The sequence below is a fragment of the Trifolium pratense genome, linkage group LG2 (genome assembly GCF_020283565.1).
Source record: "Trifolium pratense cultivar HEN17-A07 linkage group LG2, ARS_RC_1.1, whole genome shotgun sequence".
NCBI lineage: Eukaryota > Viridiplantae > Streptophyta > Magnoliopsida > Fabales > Fabaceae > Trifolium > Trifolium pratense.
This window is the reverse complement of record NC_060060.1, coordinates 29,184,049-29,210,839: the sequence shown is the minus strand read 5'-3', so window position 1 is coordinate 29,210,839 and position 26,791 is coordinate 29,184,049. Positions and strand designations below refer to the sequence as shown.

General features: G+C 33.9%; 3 protein-coding genes across 5 annotated transcripts; 2 read left to right on the top strand and 1 right to left on the bottom strand.

Moving 5' to 3' along the window:
* The first annotated feature begins 735 nt into the window (after window positions 1–735).
* On the top strand, window positions 736–6,038 carry LOC123907089 (clathrin light chain 1-like). The gene is made up of 3 exons (XM_045957189.1): window positions 736–1,321; window positions 5,069–5,222; window positions 5,323–6,038. Exons 1-3 carry the CDS (start codon window positions 951–953, stop codon window positions 5,770–5,772), a joined length of 975 nt encoding a protein of 324 aa, XP_045813145.1. The 5' UTR covers window positions 736–950; the 3' UTR covers window positions 5,773–6,038.
* Window positions 6,039–7,034: 996 nt separating this feature from the next.
* On the bottom strand, window positions 7,035–10,276 carry LOC123907088 (putative serine/threonine-protein kinase). The gene is made up of 6 exons (XM_045957188.1): window positions 9,943–10,276; window positions 9,658–9,774; window positions 9,359–9,471; window positions 8,367–8,815; window positions 8,132–8,282; window positions 7,035–7,707 (listed from the first exon to the last, which is right to left on the bottom strand). Exons 2-6 carry the CDS (start codon window positions 9,734–9,736, stop codon window positions 7,384–7,386), a joined length of 1,116 nt encoding a protein of 371 aa, XP_045813144.1. The 5' UTR covers window positions 9,737–9,774; window positions 9,943–10,276; the 3' UTR covers window positions 7,035–7,383.
* Window positions 10,277–14,212: 3,936 nt separating this feature from the next.
* Window positions 14,213–26,679, top strand: LOC123907085 (mediator of RNA polymerase II transcription subunit 16-like). Of its 3 annotated transcripts, none has more exons than XM_045957183.1 (17): window positions 14,213–14,628; window positions 14,726–14,794; window positions 15,972–16,060; window positions 16,650–16,762; window positions 17,205–17,306; window positions 18,057–18,147; window positions 18,949–19,542; window positions 20,060–20,678; window positions 20,803–20,882; window positions 21,127–21,209; window positions 22,167–22,403; window positions 22,721–22,892; window positions 23,267–23,679; window positions 23,828–24,004; window positions 24,427–24,801; window positions 25,219–25,550; window positions 26,145–26,679. In XM_045957183.1, the coding sequence occupies exons 1-16, from the start codon at window positions 14,306–14,308 to the stop codon at window positions 25,363–25,365; spliced, it is 3,684 nt and encodes a 1,227-aa protein (XP_045813139.1). In that variant the 5' UTR covers window positions 14,213–14,305; the 3' UTR covers window positions 25,366–25,550; window positions 26,145–26,679. The 3 variants fall into 3 exon arrangements, with proteins under 3 accessions (XP_045813139.1, XP_045813140.1, XP_045813141.1); XM_045957184.1 differs by having other exon boundaries at window positions 26,140–26,679; XM_045957185.1 differs by lacking the exons at window positions 14,213–14,628; window positions 14,726–14,794; window positions 15,972–16,060 and having other exon boundaries at window positions 16,667–16,762; window positions 18,062–18,147.
* The last annotated feature ends 112 nt before the right edge of the window (window positions 26,680–26,791 follow it).

Sequence of the window (26,791 nt, the reverse complement as noted above, 5' to 3'; positions counted from 1 at the left end):
CATCTTGAAATATTACTCGTATACTTTTTTTTGACTTCATGTTAGTTGTCCTCTACATTTATTTTTGTGTAGTCATGAGTAAAAAAAAAGCCACACTCTCATGAGTCATGAGGTTGGAGAATCGTAATATTCATTTGTTTTATGGCAAAACGTAAGCACATGGAAATTTTATAAACTCATGAAAATTTTGAAGTTAGAAAGTTATAGCATTCAAAGTAAGGTCCGCTATGGATCCACGATCCGACTCAAAATTGATATAATTGACAACACATTGAAGCATCCAGTTGGATGCGGATCGGGTCTCAGACCAACAGTTACAAAATGTCGGTTATTAACAATTGGATATGAGTCTAAAAAACTATCTTTTCGTAACCGAATTGACCGAATAACCATTAATATGAAAATTAGTTTTTTCTTCTTTCTTTCTCTCTCTCTAACCAATACATTACCCCCCCTAATTTTTCTTCTTCTAATAAAGATTTTTTTTGAAAACTTGGTATCCAACCTTAAAGACCGACTAATTCAATGGGACTAATCTTACCGCCCACTTGCGGAGTCATTTAAAGCCAGGTTTTTTTTTGCTCTGGATGGACTTAGTCCGTCGAAATTAGCATCAGGGGGATCGAACATGAGACTTTGAGAGTAACATACTCCAAATATGGAAGTCAACAGCACTAAACGAACTCCAAGTGGGTTTCTTCTGATAAAGATAAAATAAAGAATAATTTTTTAGGCAAAAATAAAAAGAAATCTAAGATACTTTTTTGTTTATTAATGATTATTTTCACCATTTCTTTTACATTTCATCGTGAAGTAATAAACAAGTCAAAAAAAAGTGAAGAACCAGCACTCAACACTTTCCATCCAAACAAATCCAGCACCGAACGCATTTTGCATTTCACAGAAAGAAAGAGAAAGAAACCGTTTTCTAGAGAGAGAAACTCGCAACTATGTCCTTCGACGCATTCACCGATGACTTAAACGTCAACTCATCTTCAACTCACAACTTCGCCGCCTCCGATCAAGACGACACCTACTCCTCCGGCTACGGTGGTTACTCCAATTTCTCCGGTGGATTTCCTGCTGACGGTGATGTCACTGTCGATCACGACACCGAAGCTTCACCGGAGATCTATGGATTCAGTGATCCGAGTCCTGGTTATTCTCCTTCTCCATTTGAATCGGTTACTGTAGAGAACGGGAACGATAATGGAAACGGTTATGGTGATAGTGACGGTGTTTTTGTCTCCGATGGTCCGATTCTTCCTCCACCTGGTGAGATGGAATCGGAAGAAGGTTATGCTCTTCGAGAGTGGCGCCGGTAAGTTGGTTGCAGTTTTATTTTTTCTTTCTGTTTTGTGAATTTGTTGGATCTTGTTTGAATTTGGTTAGATCTATGTCTTTGATGACTTTGCTTTGACCTAGAAGTTTGATTATGAACTTTTTTGCGGTTAGTTGTTAGCAATTGTGATTAGGAATCAAGAATCAACGAGGTTGATTTTATCTGTAGAAACTATCGAATTGGTGAACTTAGTTTATTCCAATTGCGATTGCAATTTCATTTGTAGTAGTTAGTTGAGCTATGGGAAGATACAAAATATAGTTTACCTAAGAAATTTAGTAAAATTCTTTGCTAGGGAGGAATTGATATATATCCACTAGTTTCTTCTAGGGTATCTTTGGGTTGAGGAAGTTTGAACTTTTAATATGAGAGGAATAATTAATATTTTAGGTATGGAAGTTTGATCTCCGGCGACGTACTTGTTAGGGTAAATTTCACGGTTAAAAATAAAATTGAAGTTGCAGATTGCCATCAGGGTCTATAGAGAAAAAATATCTAGGCATATATATTCTATTTCTTCATATTTTGACTTCTATGAAGTTTATTTCTCTGCTACAGCTCATAAAAATCGTTCTTTTTTTCTTTTGATCAAATAAAAATCGTTCTTTCAAACGATATATGTATATAAAAGCCTATTTTTCTATTTTTTGTCTAGTATTTATTAGTATTAGTGGAGTTTTTTTTCCTTTCTAGAGTGGAGATAGTCGCACGTAATGACAGATCACGGCCATATTGTTAAAAACATGAGGTAAGAAAGGATTTCGTTCGAGTAGCCCAAGTGGTTGTTGTGCAGTGTTTGTGAGTAGTGTAAACCCCGGGGTACTGAGTTCGATTCTCACCTATTACACCGGGGATCTGGTAAGCCATTTACACAAGGCTGGGTCACAATAAATCTTGACGAGGATCGCATCAGATCCTCTTGTACATATTTCTTAAATTTTGTGAGCGTTTTATGGAAAGTATATCATTAAAGTTCCGAGTTAATCTAAGATTTTATCCAGTGGGCTTTAAAAATAGATAGGTCTGACGGATTCAAAGAGGTTGTGCTCGCGGGTCGGGTTCGCAGCCCGGTTTGTTAGAAACAAAACCCCTAAATAACCATTTAAAAGAAAAAATAATGTATTAGTGTCCGTGGCATTAAATGGCGCCCGCTCTGCTCTAATTTCAGGGTTGGCCGCGCCGCTATCTAAGATTGATAACATAGGAGCTATAGATATTGGACAAATCTGGTTAAGTAAGTATGATTATATTTCTGAGTGTACTGTGTAAAAAAAATAGAGAGAAAGAAATTAAGTCTTGTAAAACTGTGTTATTAGATGCTACAATCAGGTTGAAAAATAACATGGACTAAAACTATATGCATAAAATTTTATAGAAGGTCCCCATTCTTCATGGCCTCCAACGTATTCCCCCAAAGTTTAAGTTTATGCTTTCCCTAACTACCCTGTCTGTTTTACATTCTTTTTGGAGATCAGGGAACTTTCCCTCCTTGATTTATGTGGTGAGAAACAGGTTTTAACTCTTTCAACACGATCTTTATTGTTGGCTGAAATTCTTATGAGTTTCCCTGGATAGGGAGCGGGGTCAACCAAATAGGGAGTGGAGAATTTGTTGGATCTTGTTTGAATTTGCTTAGATCTGTGACTTTGATGACTTTGCTTTGACCTAGAAGTTTGATTATGAAGTTTTTTGCGGTTAGTTGTTTGCAATTATGATTAGGAATCAGGAATTGATAATCTGTAGAAAGTATGAACTTAGTTTATTCCAATTGCGATTGCAATTTCCCATGTAGTAGTTAGTTGAGCTATGGTAAGATACGAAATATTATTTTCCTAAGAAAATTAGCAAAATTCTAGGCTAGGGAGGACTTAATTTATATCCACCAATTTCTAGGGTATCTTTGGGTTGAGGAAGTTTGATATGCGGTGACATATTTGTTAGGGTAAATTCCATAGTTAAAAAACAAAATGAAATTGAAGTTGCAGATTGCCACCGGGGTCTAGCACAAGTGGTTGTTCTGCAGTGTTTCTGTGTTTGTGAGTATTGTAAACCCCGGCGTACTGAGTTCGATTCTCGCCTGTTACACTTGGGATCAGGCAAGCCATTTACACAGAGGTGGGTCACAATAAATCTTGATGATGATCGCATCAGATCCTATTGAACACATTTCTAAATTTTGTGAGCATTTTATGGAAAGTATTAGCATTGAAGTTCCTTGTTCTCTATGATTTTATCCAGTGGGCTTTTAAAATAGACAGGTCTAACGGCTTTGCAAAGGTTGTGTTCGCGGGTCAGGTACGTGGCCCGGTTCCTTAGAAACAAAACCCCTAAATAACCATTTAAAACAAATAATTTATTTTAGTTTTCAGCAATTATGTGTTTATTAGTATTAAATGTATTAGTGTCTGCGCCATTAAATGGTGCCCATTCCGCTCCAATTTTAGGGTTGGCCGCACCGCTATCCGAGATTGATAACATAGGAGCTATCTATATTGAACAAATCTGGTTAAGTAAGTATGCTGATATTTCTGTGTCTACTGTGTGAAAAAAACAGAGAGAAAACAAATTAACTCTTGTAAGCATGTGTTAATGCTACAATCAGGTCTTCATGGCCCTCCAACATATTCCCGCAAAGTTTATGTTTTTGCTTTCCCTAACTACCCCGTGTGTTTCTTTGTTTTTTTTGGTGGATGTTCTACATTCTTTTTAGAGATGAGGGAACTTTCCCTCCATGATTTATGTGGTGAGAAACACTTTTTAACTTTTTCAACACGATCTTTATTGTTGGCTGAAATTCTTATGAGTTTCCCTGGATAGGGAGCTGGGTGAACCAAATAAAATAGGGAGTGAAGTTCACATAGTATAGTGGGACTTACATGAATGTAACTTAATAATAGTGTTCTGAAATAGTGTGTTGAAGACTGTTTGCTAGCACTGCTCTTATATGAGTAAGAGAAAACATAAACTTATACAGTTTTACGATGATTGCGTCTTCCTTACAAACTGCTAAAAAAATGAATTTATAATGTTTGACAATATCACGTTTAGCAACTGATCTGTTCTTAAAAAGTGAATGTGTTGTTTTGATTTGTATGCTGTGGGACCAATTTTTTTGGTAGGATCAAGTAACAATACAAAAATTAGGATTCTAATTTTTATATGAAATATATATATATATATATGTTAATGGCACATTTCATGTCTTAACAGGAAACATTTATCTATTTTTTTTGGAGCCTATATAAAACGTTTAGTGTTCAGTATTCTAGATATCCGGAAATGGCTGCAAAGTGCAAACTATTACTTGCAATTACAGCTTAAAATAATAGGTCAATGTGATATTAGTATGGTTAATGTAGAGCAACCTGTTGCTATAAAGTTCCTGTATTATAGTCAGCTATCTTGCATTTGCAAGAGCCCGATTACACAATTTCAACTAGTGATCTTGTAGTCATATGGGGACAACTTCAACCATTGCTCCAAAGCATCCCTTCACACTAGTATAGTCAATAACATTAATAAATTTGAGCCAAGAAAATTTAATGCGATTAATCTAAATCCCCTGTCTGTACACTTATTAGAGGCAAAATGATTCTCAAACATAATGGAAGAACAATCATTCGCTGAATTTCTGATCTAAGTCGAATAAGGATTTAGGATCTATTGCAAGTTTTGCTGAACTCAGTTATCATGAAACAATGAATGCCTTTGATATTTCTTATACAGTAAAAATGCCATTGAGCTAGAGGAGAAAGAGAAGAGGGAAAAAGAAATGAGATTGAAGATTATTGAGGAAGCTGAGGAGTACAAGGTGGCTTTCTATGAGAAAAGGAAGCTGAATGTTGAGACTAACAAGGTTCAAAATAGAGAAAGGGAGAAGGTAAGATTTACTAGCATCATGATTTATCATTTTTTGGCTGATGTATTTTTTCATGCTCTTGTAATTTTTTAATATAAAACGAAATTTGTCTATGGAGCAGTTATTTGTGGCTAATCAAGAGAAGTTTCACAAAGAGGCAGACAAAGCTTATTGGAAGACAATAGCCGAGCTCATTCCTCGTGAGGTTCCCAGCATTGAAAAGAAGAGAGGCAAAAAAGATCAGGATAAGAAGCCATCAATTACTGTTGTCCAAGGCCCTAAGCCCGGAAAACCCACCGATCTTTCCAGGATGCGGCAAATACTGTTAAAGCTGAAGCATACACCACCACCTCACATGATTCCTCCACCACCTGCTCCTGCTAAAGATGCCAAAGACGGCAAGGATGGTAAAGAAACATCATCTAAAGCAACTGGTTCTACTTCATCTAAAGCAACTGGTTCTACAGCTGAAGGTGCATCAGGATCACAACCAAAGGATGTCACCTCTAATGGCCTTGCAGAGGAACCCCAGAAAGAAGCCTCTGCAACTGAGGAGCAACCTGCTGCATAATTTTGCTGTGTTTCCTTCTCTCAATATATTTTGTCTGATACCCCTTTTTGTGCCTGCAGTGTTTAGTGAATCCTTTGGTCCTGCTATTAATTAGTTCATAATGCATATTGGTCGCATTTTAGTACCTACATAAGGTTTTTAATGAATATTTGGACGATTATGACATGGAGATTCTGTGTTGATGGTTATAAATAGATGTTTTTAGACAGAGTAAATGATGTATTGACTTTATGATCATGAGATTGCTGACTGGCGGCACCTTGATATATTCCAAGTGTAATTTTTCTTTGGGTACGCATGATCCTGGTCGTTGTCTACAATACAAGTACCCACACAACTGCGGATCTTCCTGGCAGCAGGGAAGTGCCATGGCATTCCTCAAATCCCCTCAAATACGTTATATATACTACACTAGGCTAGGCGTATTTATATTATAAGTTTTCCATTTGTCGCAGTGGTACACAACACATGTACACGCTTTTGACAATAATAGATCACGGGTTCGAGTCATAGATCCACCTATTTTGTATATTAATTGATTGTTTTAAGGAAAAAAAAATCATTTTTGCAAGGATTGGAACTCTCGCCGAGGCGGTAGCATTCAAGTACAAATGACCACCGTTCCCATGAATTGTCTTATATCTAAAACCATTTAATATATATTTTATTTTTTAATCTAATATATATATATATATATATATATATATATATATATATATTCTATTTTTTAACCAAAAGGGGAATGTATTTATGTATTGGGAGAATAAAAATTAGGGTTAGTTAGGCTGTTAATTGTTTAGATTACTAATTAATGCAAAATTGTGCTATAACTAAAGTTATATGTATCACATTTAATCATCATTTGGTCCCTGAAAGAGAAGCTCAATGGTTTGAGTTGGAACACCGAAGAAGAGTTATATGCAGGAGGTTCAAGATTCGATCTTTGCAACTAAAATTTTCTCATTCCCCTAACAAATTAACTACAAACATTTACCTATAATTGCCAGCAAAAAAAATTGGTGATTTCTTATGAGTTTTTCTCTTAATCTTCAAATTATGACTATGGACTTAAGTGACTTGATTTATCCCCCTAGCCATCTCTAGCGTGGTCTCTGACTATATTTTTTCATCTACAAGGTTCAAATCCAAGACTTTACTTAAGTAATCTCAGATCTAACTTTAATTCCACTCGGACCAGTGTATTGTTGGTTTGTTGCGTTTATTGCTCAAGCATGAGAGAAATTAAATAGAGTGAGGCTAAGCAACTCAACTAATCTATTTTTTTTTTAATTGATATCAGTTAGTATAACACAACAAATTTACTACAAGAAGCATTACAAAGATTTATCAAAGAAAACAAATGAATACAATGTAATTTATCTTTCACTTTTCACACCTAGAGTCTAGACCCTAGTATCTAGAAGTCATGTTAAACCTTGACAAATTCGAGTCCAGCCGATGAACTTGTCCAATGTATAGACGCCAAAGCTCTCTCTGCATCTATGTTTTCTCGTTTATAAGGCTCAAATCCAAGAAAAACCAAAATCTTCACTGCTTGGACTAATCCATTAATTTTTTCTTTCATTTTCACACAGAATTATATAGGCATCATCACCTGGCTGTGACCTCGGTAATACTAGCCAGAGCCTCAGTAGAACTAGTGTGATAAACTAAAGATTCGGGGTTTGATTTCTTTTGAGACGATTCTCCAACATTCGTATTGAACAATCCTGGTGCTGTTAGCTGCTTCTCATTGAGCTGAATATCCTTAGTTAGCATATCAACCACCTGAGTCATCAATGGCCTTCTTTTTGCTGCTGCTTGTGTGCAGAAAAGAGCAACCTTAATGTACTTGATTACTTCTTTCTCAGAAAATTCTTCCATGTCTTGATCTACTAGCTCCAACCATTTCTCCTCTTCATGAAGATGCCATGCCTGTTAGAGCACACAATCATCAATATATGATATGTCCACTCTAATCACATTCAGAACAATAAACATATCTTTCAAAGTTTCAATCGATATGCACTGATAGTGTAAATATTTTTTACACTGTCAATCAATCACAATCGTTAAATCACTATAATTATCTTATTTCAATCGTAACTACTACTTTTATTTTTATCGAGTAACCTAGTGACTAGACTCACACACTATAAGTGTGGAGAAGTGGAGAGTCCAGGGTTCGAACCCGGGCCCCTCCACTATCAACTAAGCTTCCCTTACGGAATTCAATCATATCTACTTTAAGAATCATACAAATGGTGCTTTGTGATTGGTTGACAGTGTAAACAGTGTTACGCCGACACTGTCAAAATTAATATCAACTTATAAATATAGGAAATTGAGACTTATGTACCCATTCTAAGAGAGATTTTTGTGATCCTTCCCAATTTGTCCTTGAGCTGCTTTTGCCACTTATTATTTCAAGTATAAGAACTCCAAAGCTGTATACATCAGCTTTCTTAGTTAATTGTCCACCTAATGCATATTCTGGTGCTAAGTAACCACTGTTTAAATCAAAACCAAAAGCAGTGTAAATTATCGATCACTTTCGTAGTACAATTATAAACACCAAAACTAAATATACGTACGTTGTTCCTGCGATTCTTGTGCTGATGTGAGTGATATCATCTGGAAATAATTTGGCCATACCAAAATCACCTATTTTGGGATTGAAGTCTTTATCAAGTAATACATTACTAGCTTTGATGTCTCTATGTACAATATGTTGTGCAAGTTCTTCATGAAGATATGCAAGACCTTTAGCAGTACCGACGCAAATAGCAGATCGTTTTCTCCACTCTAGTTTGATATTTGATTTCTTGTTACCAAGTAATGCAGTATGAAGGTTTCCATTTTCGACATACTCATAGACGACCGTACGATTAGGTCCTTGAACGCAAAATCCAACCAATTCAACAAGGTTTTCGTGTTTAACGTATGATAAGGTATTAATTTCGGTTAAAAATTCGCGAACTCCTTGCTTTGATCCAACAGAAAGTGGCTTCACTGCTATCTTTCTTCCATCTTTTAATGTTCCCTATCAAAATTGTCCCATTAACATTTACTTAGAATGGCTTAACAATTGTAATAATAAAATATAAATATAAAATGATAAAATGTGATGTCATTTGTTGGAAGCATATACACTTCCTAAGCCTAAGTAAACTAGCACATAAAAATACAAATACAATGTGCTCAAGACTCAAAATTCAATAATAAAATATAATTTATATCTTTTTTACTAATTCTCTAGAGAGCTTAAAACAATACTAATGTTTTATACAAATTAGAAAACATCAGAAACAACATGGTGTCAAGACTCGAGAGAGTTGATAACATGACTCTCCCAAAAAAAAGATTCACGGAGTCGCTCATTTGAAAGACAACATAACCCAATATAAAAAAAAAAAGAAACGGATGTTCCACTGCTGACGTGAGGGTTAGTCTCATAGCGGGCTCAAAGGTCTAAGCCGTGAACATACCTTAGGGTGCGGTCAAAGACCCTAATTAAGGTGGATTAGAAAGAAAAGAACTTATAAAAATAAAAAATAAAAATTGAAGGATCAGTTAAGTTAAGTACCTGAAAAACAGTTCCAAAACCTCCTCTTCCTATCTTATTCCTTAAATGATAATTATCAGTTGCCAAACACAATTCTTTATCAGAAAAATTCCTAATATTATCCAAAGGATAACCTGCACAACAAAAGAAACTATTATTTGCCTAAAAAATCATAGAAAAACTAATAATCAAGAAAAAGCCACACAACAACACAAATAAGTGATAAGTAACTAGAATTGTTGAAAAAATTAATAAAAAATAAAAAAAAATGGAAAAAAAAAAAAAAGAAAAGTAATTAACCACTAAAAGCAGAACCTCACCTTCAATTTCACTAGAAATATAATTATTAGGACGTTTTTCCTTCTTTATAGATAATCTTCTAAAGCAACCACACCTCATAATGTTTTTTTTTGCTATATCACTCTTATTCCTATAATCTGCAATACATAATAATCACATTCTAAGTCAATTTATGACAAACAAAACATAACCAACCTTGCTTTTTTAATAAGAATTTGGAAAAACAACATACATGGTATATTAAAATCAAATACTTTAAGAATAAGACATAAGAAAAAAACAAAAAACAAAAAAACAAATATTACCTTTGAATATCTTTGATCAGATATAGACAATAATTTATCTGCTGGAAACAGATGTGTGAATACAAAGTTGAATGTTAGAAATAAACACAAACATAAGAAAAGTGAAAAAACATGAAATGGAATGTGAAAACAAAATATAGTGAGTATATAACTAAGTTAATTTGACTTTTGAAAAAAAATTAATGATTATTTTGTAGCCGGCTTTTGATTAATTTAATGAAAATGGTGGCTGCGTGAATAAGAGAATGAAGAAATGGAAATGGTCATAAATTTCAAGCTATGATTTTCCAGATGTCACCACTGTTTGTAGAAAGTGACACATCCACTACCTATTACTACATAGTTGTCTTAACAGTTATAAATGTTTTTCCTCATTTTTTGTTGGAAAATGCTAAACAGTGCCCCGGGGCACTGGTTAAGGATATCAAAATGGAAATTTTATCTTGGAAATTGTGAATTCAATACCTTAAAGATGTAAAAAGTTATTATCTCTCATCATTAATTTTATTCTTTCTTTCTTTTTTTAGTATGCTTAACTAGTGCCCCGGATACTGTTTAGCATCACCCTTTTTTGTTTCCTTTGGCCAAAACATAGATTCTTTCTCCATTGAATTACATTGATCTTTTCAAAATAAATTGATTATTTTTTTTAATTTCATAAATTGTTTCATATGACTAAAAGTTGTGATTCTGAGGAATTTTCATCATAGAAGGATTAAAACTAAATTATCCACTTAGATATTTTTTTACTCTTATTTTATACCATCGTCTTTCTATTCAAATTTGATTGTTTTTACGAAGAGTGTGAACGATGTTGAAGTGGCAATTCTCACACAACATGTCTTTGATGTCTTGAAAAAGAACATTGTCCATAAATTAATTACTAATTATTTTAAAAGATGTAAAAAATTATTTTGCATAGAAAGAGGGTAGAGTAATTTATAATACCTTTTATTTTATTTTTTTGTCAAAGTTAATACCTTTTTTATTCTCTAAAAAAATGGTTCAATATTTTCATATTATCTTTGTTTTTCAGTTCTTTTTTCCTTTATAAAATCAAAACAAAAGCATAAGATATTGATGCTTGCTAGTTCAAAGGGAAAATAGATTGATTTGTTTAATAAAACTCGAGTTCAATTATTTTGAACAGAAAAACTTGATCATATTAGTTTTTTCAGAAGTGACTAAGTTTATTTGACCCATCATGTTACTACTACTACTACCACCATAACTTGGGAATATGAGAAGAAGTCTAAGGAAATTTTTTGAGTGATGTAGCTAGGTTAATTTAAAATGCACACTCAATCTTCTTTTTAATCTATTTTTGGGTGAACCAACCTGTTAACCCACTTCTTGTTAGTTGACTTGATTTGCCACTTATAGCTGTAGTAATCCAATCATTTGTACACAAAAATAAAATATATACTCCCACACTCATTTTTAGCCGTTTTCTGATTATTTTTAGCTTCTGATTATTTTAAAAATCTATAACAAACAGATGCAAAACAATTAAAAGTGATTATTTTTATTAAAAAAATATTTTTTTTCTAAAATAAGTTATAACAAACGGGGTCTAAATTTGAATATGTAAGGTTTTTGTGCATACTTTGAGAAATTTTCTCCATTGTGTTACTTGTATTTAACATTTTTTAGCATACATTGTGCGTTTTATTATAATTTCTTTAGTTTCTTAAAAACAAATTATAGTATTTAACTAATTTTTCATTTTACAAAGAAATTTTTTAATTTTACAATAATAAAAAAGTCAAAATTTTGAATTTTTTGGTTAAAATAGGATATTTTTTAATTTGAGTTAAATATATTTTTTATCCCTATAAATATCTCAATTTTTTTTAGTCCCTAATAAAAAAGTCAAATTTTTTAATGTTGTTTGGCTAAAAAACTATGTTGTACGGGTACTCCGTTTTAGACAGAGTATCAGTACTGGATACGTACCGGGTACCGATACGCGTATGGTACTCCCATGGTACGTACCCTCAAAGTATCGATTTTTTTTTTGGTTTTTTCATGCGGGTACACGCGTGGTACTTTCGGGGTACGCGCGTGGTACTCTCAGGGTATACACGTGGTACATATTTCATCAAAAACTATTCTTATTTATTTTTTTTTGCAACACTTTTCAATCCCATTCTTTTTTTATTTGTTTACTTTTTTAATAAAGATTCACTTTAGGGGGGTGTATTGGATTAAGATTTCACAAGACAATTTTAGCAAAAAAAAATCTTGAAGATTTTAAAAGACTTTGTGAGATTGTATTGATTTTATGAGATTTTAGAAGACTTTTTTGAATGACTTTTTCAATCAAGATTCTTAACACAAGAATTTGTGAGACTTTATGACCCAGACTTTTGAGATTTTGAAATACTTTATAGACTTTTAAGATTTAAATGAGTCAATAAATTCGATATAAATTCCTTCTAAAATAATAATGAATCAATCAATGAAAATTAATCATTCCTTAAAAAAATCAACAATCATTAATATAATAAAAAAATCAATGAATAAAATTCTACAAAAAAAAAAATCAACGAATAAACAAAAAAACAATTTATCACTACATAGCTTCAAGTCTTGTCCAATGCATATATCACCGCCCATAAGTATAGCTCATTGTAAACTAGCTAGCTTGAACCAAATTGATAGAAATGGTAAAAAAAATGACGAACAAGGTTTGTTGCTGTTGTTGAAACATGTTGTTATTGTATATATTTTCAATTTCTATATCCTATATAATGAATCGTGACACTATCTATGGTAGCAGGACAATCATGAAGAGGAAACGTGATAGAGAGATAGAGAGAAAATATAAGCGATTATAAAAAACATGAGATAATCAGGAAACATAGAAACATGAGGAAAGGTGAAAGAAATAAAAAAAAAATGAGATTCCATCAAAATCTCATGATATGAGGAAAGACTTTTTGTAGCTCAAAATTCACTAAAAAGTCCATCAAAATCCATTAAAATCCTATTTTTTAAACAATCCATCGAAATTAGAATACTTTTGAATACCACAAGACTTTTTGTAAGTTGTAAAGAGTCTTGATTGAATATCATTAGACTTTTTTAAAGTCTTTTAAAATCCTAATTGAATACTACTAGACTTTTTTAAAGTCTTTTAAAATCATAATTGAATACCACAGGATTTTATCATCATAAAAAAGTCTTTTAAAATCCATTAAAATCCTAATTGAATACACCCCCCTTAGTTTAAAATTAGAATCGATTTAGTCTCCTTCCCTTTTTATTTATTTTTAAAAGTAGAGCCGCATAGTCTTACTACTACTCCTAATTTCCTAAACGTGTAAACCACAATATAACTACTTTTAAAGTTTGCTATTTTTTATGTTTAATTATTTGTTTTAAGAATATAATTTTATTATTTTAACAATATAATTATATTAAAAAAAATTATACGAGCGTACTCGTACCTTAGTTTTTTTAAAAATGTCGTACCGGATAACGATACCGTACCCGCACCTATGCAACTTAGCTAAAAAAGGATATTTTTTAAAAAGAATTATTTTTAGAAATCCTTTATTTTTTTTAAACAATATAAAAAGTAGTTTTCCACATTTCTAAATAATTAAATTATTTTCTTATCAAAAGAAAAATAATTAAATTATTTTAGTAAAAGAAAAATTAAATTATTTTTTATAGTCGCAAATCATACATCAACTAATAGAAATGCCGAAATTATCAGGTCGGACATGATGACCGACTCCATATTAAAAAAATTCTTTTTAAGTACTATATAAACCCATAGATTAGATATAGAGGCCGCTCGTTATAGCTTATTTTAGAAAACAATTACTTTTTTTATAAAAATAATCACTTTTAATTGTTTTGCATCTGTTTATTACAAATTTTTAAAATAATTAGAAGCTAAAATAATCAGAAAACAGCTAAAAATTAGAAGCTACTAAAAGTAGCTAATAAAATAATAGATTTTTTTTTAGAGGAGAGAAAAAAGAAATGTTAAAAGAAGAAAGTTATTTGTAATTAAAAATATCATTTTTATAAGTTGTATCCAAACAAACTAAAGATTATTTTATTTAAAAAAAATAATTTTTATTATAATAAACAAACACAAAGTAAATTCAACTTTACTAAAAATTATTTTACATTAAAATCACTATTTTACATTAAAATCTCTAAAAACTAATCTCTAAATTATTTTACATTAAAATCACTATTAAAATCACTATTTTTTTTAAATATGTAACAAAGGCAATCAGAGTCTAATAATAATCTCCATAAACTTTCTCTTCATCTCTGCCACCTTCTTCATTTTCGTCTTTTGTTTCCGCCATTTTTGTTTCCTCACTACCATTCTTCAGCTATGACTAAAATTGCTGATTCTGCCACAAATCCGAATCGCCAGAACAACCAAGAGCTTCCAAATTCAAATTCAAAGTCTAATGGTTCGGAATTTGAGGAGAAGAAGAAGAAGAAGAACAATGAAGAAGCAGTGACAGTAACTGATAATCCTGTAGAAGAAGAAGAAGAAGAAGAAGAGGTTCCAATGGAAACGGAGGTTGAAAAAGAAGAAGATGAAAACTCTCTTTCACTTTCCCCTGCCACCGTTTTCCGCATTCGCCTCAATCAACCAACCTCCAATTTACTTCATATCATGTCTCTTCCTCAAATTTCTCGCAATTTCAGGTAAATGTCATTATACTACAATCTTTCAGGTAAATGCTTCTTTCAATGCTTTATCATAAATTCATAATGCTGCTACTGTCAATTTTTATTTTTTTAGTGTTGTTTCTTGGTGTGGAAAATTGAATGCTATTGCTTGTGCTTCTGAAACATGTACCAGAATTCCAAGGTTAGTGGGTTTTTTATTCATTCCCTTTTCATGTTTTCTTATAGTTTTCGGATATGTACTAAAAAGTTTGTTAAAAATATCATTTTTATTTTGTTGTTGTTTGAGAATTGAGAGATTCACATTGGATAATGGATAGTGATATGTCCTTATTAGTTGATTATATTTATATAAGTAATTAGGGTAACCCTCATTTTTCAAGTCGATTTTGTGAGACTGAATTAAACTCAATCCAAATTCTATGATGGTATGAAGCTCAAAATGTTCGGTTCTGTGCGTGAGGTGGTATGTTGAGATATATATGATTCCATGTGAATTTGTCTGTGCTTCAGATGTCCAATTTTAAGTGTGAGAGGGTGTGTTAAGATTCCCACATTGACTAGTAGAGATATGGCTTAGGTAGTTTTTATAAGATTTGAGCAATTCTTGCATTACAAGTCGGTTTTGTCAGGTTGAGATAGGTGCAAAATCTAATAGTTTTGATAAATGATAGTTGATGGATGGTTTAAGAGCAAAATAAAGGATGATTTTGGGGGTCTATTGCATTTAATAATTTATGGATGGATTCAAGAAGATTCAATTGACTAATGTATCAAACTTTCTCATTTACTTCTATCCTATTGTAAGATCCATACCAGAAGCACTAGATTGATATGCTTATCTCGGTTGTGTGTCCTTAATTTCTTTCTTTGATTAGCTTATAAACTTTTTTCCTTGCTCTTAGCTAGCTAGTTTCTTCATTTGTTGGCAAATGAATGTCAACTTTAAGTTTTGTTCTGTATACTTCTAGTGATATTGCAAATGGTTCCTTAAACAATGTGTTAAAGGATGAGATGTAGACAAAATTTGTGATTAATAGAAACATATATGTTTTGCATCTATATATATATGTATTCATTTATTAGACAACCTACAATCAAATTTGAATGAAAAGGGTTCGTGGAAAACAAAATCATGTTCATGTGCAGAAGAAGCTAGCTTAACAATGTACAAAGCGCATATTGTTTATTAAATGTGCTTCTAGTATTTGTTTGAATCATTGATTTTACGTTGCCTAACAGCCAAACATAGGTAGTCTTAGCCTTACTCAGTCATGTGTACCCATTACTTTGGCTTGCTTATACCCTGTATGTTTTCTGGAGAATTAGTAATGGTTATTATAGTGTTTCCTTTTTCATAGCTCAACTGAAAATCCACCATTTTGGATACCTATACATATTGTGATCCCGGAGAGGCCAACTGAATCTGCAGTATTCAATGTCACAGCAGGTACTTTGATTGCACAACTATTTCACTTTTACTGTGTTGGTTAGTTTTGTTTGATATTATTTTTCACTTCGAAGTAGTGTTAAAATTGGCCTAAGAATAGTAATTATGAGTTTGCCTTTTTCAATTTAATTACCCATATATAGGTTCTGATAAATCCAAGGCTGTTTGGCAATGTGATCCTACATAAGCTTAATATGAATTTTGGAATACTATGTTTGAGTTAAGGCATCAAGTTCAAAGCATAGAAGGAATCTTCAAATTTTCAGAATTTTTGGCAATGGCATTTTGAATTTAAACCTTTCAAGGATTTTGATCTCGATAGCCTATAAGCATCAGATGTCAGATCAACTCGTTTTCAAGTTGTAATCAAATTTTTATGTATGTTAAATCATCATCGTTATAATAGTTACTAATAATAACAATTTTACGTTGAATGATTTGACAAATGACATCATATAGAAATAACATTTTGACGTTCTTTCTTGGCATTTTCCCATCAGCTTTTAGTCTCTGAACTGAACTGCTTTGTTTAGGCAAATGCATTTATGTATTTGGAAATTTGATTAGTTGCACAATTTGCTTTCTGCAGATTCTCCTCGTGATTCTGTCCAGTTTATGGAATGGTCCCCTGCCTGTTGTCCCCGTGCATTATTGATAGCAAATTTCCTGGGGAGGGTAACTATTTGGACTCAACCATCTCAAGTAAGTGACTGCTACTTAAGTGGATACAACTATCAAAATTTGTAGCATAGCTATTTAGTATAATTGTTAAGTATTCTGTTACAGGTTTTCTTATGGCCATAAATTTAATTGCTAAGTTACTGTCTGCCTGTAACTGAGTTTGTTGCTAAAACTTACCTCAAAATCCATAGCTTCCTGTGAACTGAGGGTTTTTTAAAGAAAAAAAATTCCCATAATGGGAGATTTAGCTATATGTGGTAGCTTCTTGCAATCTGAGATGGATTATTCAAATCCCTGAATGGGAGATTTAGCCATGTATTAGCCATGAGGGAGGTTAATGTAATTGTCCTAGTGCTTGTGTCTGCCTCTTTTGCCCATCTTTAGCCTTTGTCTGGCTTCTCCATTTTCATATATGGCTACATGCTTTTCTTGTTTGTGTGTTGCTGATTTCTTGTCCATTCAGGGGCCAGCTAATCTTGTAGTTGACACTGGCTGCTGGCTGCGTGAGCATGAGTGGCAGCAAGATATTGCAGTTGTTACAAAGTGGCTATCGGGGGTGTCTATGGTATGCAGTTAGTTTCTCTTCTATGCTATGTTGATGTTACCTTTATAAACATTATTTTTTGGGTATAATCTTATTATGAACACTTTTATTTGTCCAATTATACCTGAAACTTATTTGATTATACAATACATTATTTTTTTAGTATATTCTAATAAATTTTTTATTTGTCCAACTATACCTGAAACTTATTGACTATATGGGGAAGAAACACAATCATCTGAAAAAACTCTCGAAGCAATTCTTTCAAAAAAAGTTTTCTAAATATAAATAAAATTCTCTAAGAGTGTATGTCGATTCACGTTGCAATCCACTTTCTCGTGTTCCTAGACTGAAATGACTGATTCTAAAAGCTATAAGTTTAGCCAATGTACAACATCACAGTGTTTCTTCATTTTTCCAAACACGTGTTAAGAGTTGTTTAGAGAGACAGGTTCTTTAGGAAAAAATGGGAGAGATAGAAATTGTTAGAGGGTGGGATTTTTGTTTAGGAGAAAGAAAGGTTGTTTATAAAGACAAAGATTAATAATGGAAATGGATTATAAAAAAACCCTGAAATTGCTCATTTGAACTTATTTTTTAACAAAGTATTTAGAGTTTCTGTTGGTTTTGTAAAAAATCCCTGATTCCCCTTCAAACATGAAGTCAGGGATGTATGTATGTATGTAAGCACTAAGCACACACACATATAGATATTGTACAGCTCAATGTGACCTATTCTTTTATCTGATTTAATTCCTTTTTTGAAAATAGTATAGGTGGCTTCCATCAAAATCAAGTGCTACCTCCAATTCGAAGTCAGTATTTGAAGAAAAGTTTGTTTCACAACAACCTCAAACTTCAGGTCTATTCTTTTTGCATCTACTATTCTGATTGCCATTTTTCAGTAAGGTTGTTCACTGTGGTCTGTGGTGGTAATGTGATATCTTGAAGAAACACTTGTATTTATATTGTTTTTAATGTCATTTTTGGCAAATTTATTAGGCGATGAAAGAAGAGAGATATATGTATATGGACGTTTATATTGTTGTGTATTTGGACTAGAGTTTGAATGTTGCACAACTTCTCTTTTTAAATTTACTGATTATTTTGGAATTATTATTTTTCACCCATTGTTCCGATCTAGAACACAAAACCTAGGAGACAACCTCCATTGAGGGAGGGGATTCCTAGGGTTTGGAGGTGAATGTTTAGTGTGTAGAGAATGGATCCTTTCCCTAGAAAGGTTAGTCTCCTTTATATAGTGCTTCGAGCTAGGGTCTTTAGTGGCTTTTGGGCTCTTCAGTCATTGATAGGCCCAAATCCAAGTGGGGTGCAGATTAATATCACTCATGTCATGATGACACTTGTCATCCTAGTATGTCTTGCATATTTTTGATTTGATCTCTGTCATATCCAATGTTTTCCTTCTTAGGCTAATACTAAAACAATTTTTTATATCTTGATGATGCTGGTTTCGACGTTTATGACAGAACCTTAACTTAGAATAATTCTATCCTCTCTTTATTTGATTGCTTTTTGTGTTATTTGCTTAATAACTCATTTTATATGTTCAGTTTTTTTTATTTCTAATTAATAGTGCATATCTATATATCAAATTTTAAGATGCTTGTGTGTCTAACACTTGGAGTTGTTTTGATTTCAGCTAGATGGCCCAATTTTCTTTGTGTCTGTACTGTATTTTCATCAGGCTTGGTTCAACTTCACTGGTCCCAATGGCCTCCTAGTCAGAATGCAACACCACCCAAATGGTTTTGCACTAGTAAAGGATTATTGGGTTGTGGGCCCAATGGCATTATGGCTGGCGATGCTATCATCACAGACAGTGGTACCTTGCATGTGGCCGGTGTGCCAATTGTTAACCCATCTACCGTTGTTGTATGGGAGGTTATGCCTGGGCCCGGAAATGGGTTCCATTTAACTCCAAAGACAAGTATTAATAATGGTGTCCCTCCTCTTAGCCCACCCAACTGGAGTGGTTTTGCACCTTTAGCTGCATACTTATTTAGTTGGCAAGATTATCTGTTATCTGAAGAAAAGCAAGGGAAAAACCAAATGGACCAAAACCTTGGTGAATCAATACCACTTCACTGCTCACCAGTTTCAAATTTTTCAGCATATGTGACTCCTGAAGCCGCAGCGCAATATACAGAAACCACAACCTGGGGTTCTGGTGTAACAGCCGTAGCCTTTGATCCGACTCGTGGTGGTTCTGTAATAACTGTTGTGATAGTTGAGGGTATGCACTTAGTGCTTACTTTATCTCCCCCCCTCCCCCTCTTCAATCAATATATTCTTTGTACATTATTATTTACATTCATCATTATCTTACCCAAATTAATAACTGATTCCTATTTAATGCCATTGTCGTACTACAATCAGTGAAGCCTTATTTTACTCATCTTGTGTTTCGCTATGAAGCAATAGGATTTTAATATCCACAATGAATGCTTAAAAAATTTGAATACCAAATGATACAATGTGACATATACCCTCTCATTGGTGGTGTTTCCAGTCACGGAGTATTCATCCTTGTTCAAGTTAGCATTCATTCTGAGACCAACTTGAGTATTATATCAAAAGGACCCATCTAGCGCTTATAAAAAAAAACAAAGGACCCATCTAGCCTGACACATATTGTAATGATGCTTGCTGCTTGTGATTTATGTTTGTCAGAATTTTATGCCAGAGGTTTCATGTGCACTAATCATTGAGCTGGAAAACAGAAACCATAAGAATGTAACTTATCTTTGCAGGGCAGTACATGTCCCCTTATTATCCAGACGAGGGCCCATCAATCACAGGGTGGAGAGTTCAACGATGGGAATCATCTTTTCAGCATGTTGTCCTCCATCCAATATTTGGAAATCCTACTTCCAGTATGGGTGGAAAGCCTCCTATGCAAACTGTTTGGCAGTCCAAAGTGGACATGAGTATTCCACCAACAAATGGTTTCAACAATCATCAAACACCTCCAGTTGAAATGAATGCTAATGTGCAAAAGGCATCCGAGTCTGGTTCTAATAACTCAAAAGGGGTCAATTTTGATCCTTTTGATCTTCCAAGTGATATTAGGACACTCGCACGAATTGTATTCTCAGCTCATGGTGGTGAAATTGCAATTGCTTTTCTTTGGGGTGGAGTCCATGTATTTTCTGGTTTAAATTTTGCACCGGTAGCCAACTATCAGATTAATGTCGGGTCTGCAATTGCTGTTCCTGCTTTTTCTGCAACAAGCTGTTGTTCAGCTTCTGTTTGGCATGACACAAGCAAGGGTCAGACCATATTGAAAATAATCAGGGTTCTTCCTCCTGCTATTCCAATTGGTCAAGTGAAAGCAAACTCATCAACTTGGGAACATGCAATAGCTGAAAGGTGATTGCTTAAAATGATTTAGGATGTGGCATGCTTGTTCTTTTTTATTATACCCATAAATTTACTGTAACTTGTTATTTTTTCAATGGTTTATTTCTCTGCTAACATCTGTTAGGAAAAGCAGGTTCTGGTGGAGCCTTTTGGTTGGAGTTGATTGGTGGGACGCTGTGGGTTGTGCACAGAGTGCTGCTGAGGATGGTATTGGTAAGTGCAAATTATTAAGTCTTGCTATTATTTTTCTGTTTGGTTGAAGTTTGTGCTCGAGAAATTAGAGAAGCAAACTATTTAGCCTGCTGCTATTTGTTTTTTGGTTTACTTGAAATTTGTGCCTGAAAATACAAAAGGGGCCATTACAATTTTTTTTCTTCCAGATATGCACTCTATTATAAAACATCTGCATAATTGCTACTGATTCTGTATGTTAATGAGATATTCTTTCTTGCTTCAGTTTCCCTCAACGGTGTTATTGCAGTCTTAGATGCGGATTTCCATTCCCTTCCTACTGCTCAGCACAGACAACAGTATTGTCCTGTACGTTTCTCTAAACTATCGCATTAGCTTGCTTAGTTATCTTCATTGTTGTTAACTCCAGGGGTGTCTTATTATATTTCTGTTATTTTGTATGATTCTATAAAGTTGTTGATGGAGTGTTTCATTTTTTTTTACTCAATGATGGAGTGCTTCGTGGATATAATATTCTTTGGATTATGGATCATGTATCAAATGCTTGTAAGTAGCATTTTCATCTCATAAGACAAGTAAACCTCAATTGGTCTTCCAAAGATTGGATGTTGTCACATTATATTTTTGTTGCCAAATTTGTCCCTCAAAGATTACAGTCACCACATTAGTCCTCCAAAAAAATTCACCACATTGGTCCTTCAAAGATACACAATTGTCTTGATATATCCATGCAAAAGCTGAAGTGGTGAAGTAAAAGTTCGAATTTTGTGACCTCTTTAGATCTTTGAAGGGATAATTTGGTGAAAAGTTATTTGAGTTTGAAGAACTAAGGGCCTGTTTGCTTTGTAAAATATGTCATTTATGCCATTGATGGAAAGGCTACTGCGGTGAGTGGGTAATTGTGATAGAGAGAACATGAACATGGAAGATTACATTTTCAAAAACACTAAAAACATGTTTTTTGCATTTTCCAAATTTCTAAGAAATATTCGATCGTTGATTCTTTATTAAAAAACACATTTTCAAAAGTTTCCAGAATGCATTGCCTAATGTTTATTCTTTTTGGTGGAAATAAAAATAGGAAACAATAGAAGTAAAGGGCCCCTAATATGGTGACACTTTAAACTTTGAGGGACAAACAAACTTTCACCAACCCTTTTCTCTGGCTTTCATGTGGGACATCTCTTGTTAACATTAACTTTTCATTTTAGCTTTTTGGTTTATTTTAGTGTTTTAATGCATATGGAAATGTCTTTTTTATGCTGCTTTCAGGGCTTAAAACAACTAAGTTTTGTATTATTGCAGAGTCTAGACAGGATAAAGTGTAGGCTACTTGAAGGATCAAATGCACAAGAGGTCACTGCAATAGTTCTGGATATGCAAGCTAGGTTGTTGTTGGATATGCTCGAGAAGGGAATTGAGTCTGCTTTAATAAATCCTTCAGCGTTAGTGCCTGATCCATGGAAGGCATCTAGTGAGACATTATCGAGCATTGGCCTCGAAGCAGCGGCTGTTGAACCTGCACTAATTCCAAGTATTCAGGTTTGTTTATTTACAGTTGTAAATTGTAATAAAACGCTCCATCTTTTGTTTGATGGGAAGATCTTGACTCAATATTCTGCTGCAACAGTTATTAACTGCATGGTTCTTTCTGCAACAGGCGCCACACATGTAAAAGAACTTATAATGTTGCATATATAATACACCATGTAGATAAATATACCTACCAACCTATTAAATGTGTTTGTATATTATTAAATTAACCCTTTGATTTCCTCCCTTCTTTCATTGAGTGTTGCTTTGATTTTGCTAAATGTTTGACTGTATATACATCTTATAATTGTTTCAATATTATGTAGGCCTATGTTGATTCAGTTCTTGATCTGGCTTCACATTTTATCACACGGTTGCGGAGGTATGCTGGTTTCTGTCATACATTGGCAAATCATGCTGTGACTGCGGGGACTGGAAGCAACCGAAATATGGTTGCTAGTGCTGCCCAAAATTCAACAACTCCTGCAACAAATCAAGGTAGGTCTGAAATGATATGATATATTGTTTATTTTTTCGAATAAATATTTTTTACCACAGAAAACTATAATTTAAACAATTAAGAAGGATTGGGATTTAAATGGTCTGTCGGCAGCATACATGATTCATAATAGTACATTACATTACGGCAGTATTTTATTGATGTTGTGTAGTTTGATCCATATAATGGAAAAAAAGGCTTTGATTGTTGTTTTTATTGCGACAGAAAATCATCAATTTTCCTACCTTGAATATTTTAATTGCCTTTTTTTTTTTTTTGAAGCAGAATATTTTAATTGCCTTGACTATGTCAGCATTATCTTTATTCTTTTTATTTTACAATATCAAATAAAGGCAAAAATAACATTGTCCAGGAGGCGAAAATGAGACAACCAATTCTACTGGAAGCAAGCAGATGAAAGCTTGGGTACGAGGGACTTTTCCCGGAATACCTGCAGTTCGACTTATTGGGGACTGTTATTTCCTTCATAGATTATGCCGACTTGTGTTCTTCTGCTTTTTCTTTCGAAGATCACAACTTCCCCGCAATACGAGTGGTGTGCAGAGATCTGCTGATACAAATACACAAAAGCCACAACATAATGCTTTTGTTACTGTCAAGGTGGAGGAAAATGCAAAACCAGTGCCCAGTTTGGTTAGGTCAGATGACAGTCAGACAGGTCGAGTTGGTGAGGTTGTGACTGGGTCAAAAGGATGTGAAGAACTGTCTCTAGGGCGTTCAAGACTTGGAAATGGAAATGCAGGCCGAGGGTATACTTATGATGAGGTATAAATTTGTTACAACTTGCCGAAAAGTTCTTATTTTGGTTATTTGTGACTGACATGAATGTTTAGGAACCATGGAAATTCTTTCCTTTGCTTACAATGACTGAACTGTTAATTTTACTTAAGGTCTTAAAACACTTGTAATGCAGGTCAAGGTTCTTTTTCTAGTCCTTATGGATCTCTGTTTCCGAACTTCGAAGCTGCAACACCCCTTGCCAGTTTCTCAGGTGGGGAGTAGTAACATTCAGGTCCGGCTTCATTATATTGATGGGAACTACACTGTACTTCCAGAGGTTTTGGAAGCATCCATTGGCCCACATATGAAGGTAACTTTCTGTTTTCTCGTTTCAAAGTTAGTGTATGTGATAGACAAATGGAGCTAGTTATGAGTTTTATTTCACAAATATGATGTATTATATGTATTATTGTTCCAAGTTTATGATGCCATTCAATTCATGATTTGAAAATGTGATGTAAGAATGATAGAAGTTAATTAAATAGGATAGGAATGGGTCTCAGTTGTCTTTCTATGATAAGGATGCCTTTTATAGAATGTTGTTTCTCATTTAATGATAAAGCACACACTATTTTAGATCAAGTAGGAGCAGTTGATATGTTTGAATAGAGTTCTTGATAGAATACAATTTTTCATTTGGGTGAATTAAGATCTGAGTCTTTCCTTGGATTGAGTGGTTAATGTTCCTAAGAGTGGCGCCTGCCCCAAAACTAAATATAAAATGGCCTGCAGAGCATGCCCCGTCCTAGAGCTGCTGATGCCGCTGGTCGTCTACTACGCGAGCTAGAACTCTACCCTCCAGCAGAAGAGTGGCATCAATGGAATATGGTTGGTGGACCTTGGACTGATTCAGATGATGAGGATTATGCAAATGATGTATCAAAACTTGTTAGTTTAAATCCACTTGATTCCAGTTCATTGGAAAATAATGATATCTATTATGGAGCCAATGGCTTGTGGCCAAGGAAACGCAGGATGTCTGAGCGAGATGCAGCTTTTGGGTTGAACACTTCAGAGGGTCTGGGAGCTTATCTTGGTATAATGGGATCTCGAAGAGATGTTATTTCTACACTATGGAAGACTGGTCTTGGAGGGGTGTGGTACAAGGTATGAAAAGAAGTCTTGTACAATTCTTCATATTGTTTTTCTTGTCCATGTGTATGCACAATAAATATTAAGTGCTTGTTAGTTGTTATCGAGTACCGTCTGAGATTTTACTTTAATCTCTAATATAGTCGGTGCCAGGTTTTTATCTGTTATATCCCTCCCTACCAATAAATAGAAGATAAATTGCTAAGTACCAACAGATGTAAGCTTTTATGGTAACTGAAAAATTAGTTGTGTCAGACTTGTTAATTTGTTCAATCAGGATCAAATTTGTAAATAAAGTCATTCTACCAATTATGCTTGGAACTTAGTAAAACAACACTTTTCCTTGTTCTTCTTTCCAAACTCTTTTTTTTCCTGCATCCACATGGATATTATTCTATTTTCTGATTATTCTTTTACTTATGTGTGGTGCAGTGCATAAGATGTCTCCGGCAGACTTCTGCTTTTGCTTCACCAGGTTCCACCAACCTTCCTAGTCAAAATGACCGGGAGAGTTGGTGGGTCAGCCGCTGGGCGTACAGCTGTCCAATGTGTGGTGGAAGATGGGCTCGAGTTGTATAGCTAGCTGGCTCCATTACAAAAATTGTCACCGTGTGAGTTTCGTTTTGGTTGAGGGAAGAAACACATAATTGTGGTTAACTGTAGAAACTGTTGTACAGGAAAGAAGTGATGTAGATTGTTGTTGATCAAATAAAATGTGATTTCTCGTCCTACTGATCTTCTTGTTGGGTTCCAACTATTATAAGGTAATTCATTCATATCTCTTTTTTTTTTTGGAATCACGAGTTATGACTCCGCCAAAATTAGGTCTTATCCATGCAGTGTTTTTATAAGCCGCTTAGTCCAAGTATATAGCAATTTGTTTAGGATTTTTCACCTTTAAGTAGTCATTTTGTACACGTTGAGATATATTGCCGAAGGAGTCAGATATAAGCTAGTAAGCTTTGATTAATTGGGGTCACACGTAATTCAGTATTATTACATGTCGTTTAGCTTTAACTCTTAACTATCCTTATCTTTCCTGTAAAATGCATCTCAAGTTGGTGAACTCAAGAGTTTCATGTGAGTTCCACTATATAGATAGTTGATTTAGGTTATTAGTAGGATCCAGAATAATGAAGTGCATCCGTAGGAGTGTACCAAAAGTTGTATTAATAAGATTCATCTTAGTTGTTTGTATGAATTCTGTTTCATGACCAACCAAGCAATTATGACTTATTGTTTTACCAAACCAAGCAATTATAACTCATGTCTTTTCTTAACCTTATCACTCATTGTCTTTGTCATCCAAAACCTCAAAAGTTGGATAGTAGTCTGACTTATATCCTGATATAGTGCAGGTTTTTATGGGCATTGGCAAAAATTTGGCTAATTGCAACCCAATTTAGCCAGAGGAGGTTAACAGTTTCATCTGCTTCTTTTCACTAGTCATGCTTTGCATTCTGGATGTACATAAACTGATCAGCCATGTTACCAGCTGGTGACCATCAGATACTTCTCATCTGGGCTAAGATTCTCCGACGAAATGTGCATGATCGTCAAAAGACTTATTGTTCAATCACTTCATTAGACTCGTCCAAAATTACATAACTTTAGTTGCCTTTACTGAAGCAAAAAAATGGCCTAACTCCAGTTGTATCATCAAGAGTCATTTCATTGCTATTGAAATATTTGACACACTGCCAGTTGCAGTATATTTCTGTAACAGCTTGATGATTATCCCTTGCCCTGTGGTTGGTTTAAACCAGTCACAACTTTTCAACCAGTTCTACCGGTACTTCTTTTCGAGTCGAAGGAAGTTGTGTACTGCTAGCTTTATTTTTTGACAGACAACATACTTCATTTACTAAATTCAATTCTTCGATTTTTGGTTGATGGTTATGTTTACCCATTTGACATATATAAATTGTGTTGTCTGAAATTGAGTGCACTTGGTGGCATCCAACAATTTGATGTTACTCAATCCGAATTTAAATATAAGCAAAAA

Excerpts from the sequence above, each read along its gene's own strand:
- LOC123907089 (XM_045957189.1), top strand. The coding sequence starts at position 951 with ATGTCCTTCGACGCATTCACCGATGACTTAAACGTCAACTCATCTTCA. Across the intron at positions 1,322-5,068 it reads GCTCTTCGAGAGTGGCGCCG|TAAAAATGCCATTGAGCTAG; the intron begins GTAAGTTGGTTG and ends TTTCTTATACAG. Across the intron at positions 5,223-5,322 it reads AAAATAGAGAAAGGGAGAAG|TTATTTGTGGCTAATCAAGA; the intron begins GTAAGATTTACT and ends TCTATGGAGCAG.
- LOC123907088 (XM_045957188.1), bottom strand. The coding sequence starts at position 9,736 with ATGAGGTGTGGTTGCTTTAGAAGATTATCTATAAAGAAGGAAAAACGT. Across the intron at positions 8,283-8,366 it reads ACAAGAATCGCAGGAACAAC|TGGTTACTTAGCACCAGAAT; the intron begins GTACGTATATTT and ends TGATTTAAACAG. Across the intron at positions 7,708-8,131 it reads AAAAATCTCTCTTAGAATGG|GCATGGCATCTTCATGAAGA; the intron begins GTACATAAGTCT and ends GTGCTCTAACAG.
- LOC123907085 (XM_045957183.1), top strand. The coding sequence starts at position 14,306 with ATGACTAAAATTGCTGATTCTGCCACAAATCCGAATCGCCAGAACAAC. Across the intron at positions 16,763-17,204 it reads TTTGGACTCAACCATCTCAA|GGGCCAGCTAATCTTGTAGT; the intron begins GTAAGTGACTGC and ends TTGTCCATTCAG. Across the intron at positions 20,883-21,126 it reads TGCTGCTGAGGATGGTATTG|TTTCCCTCAACGGTGTTATT; the intron begins GTAAGTGCAAAT and ends TTCTTGCTTCAG.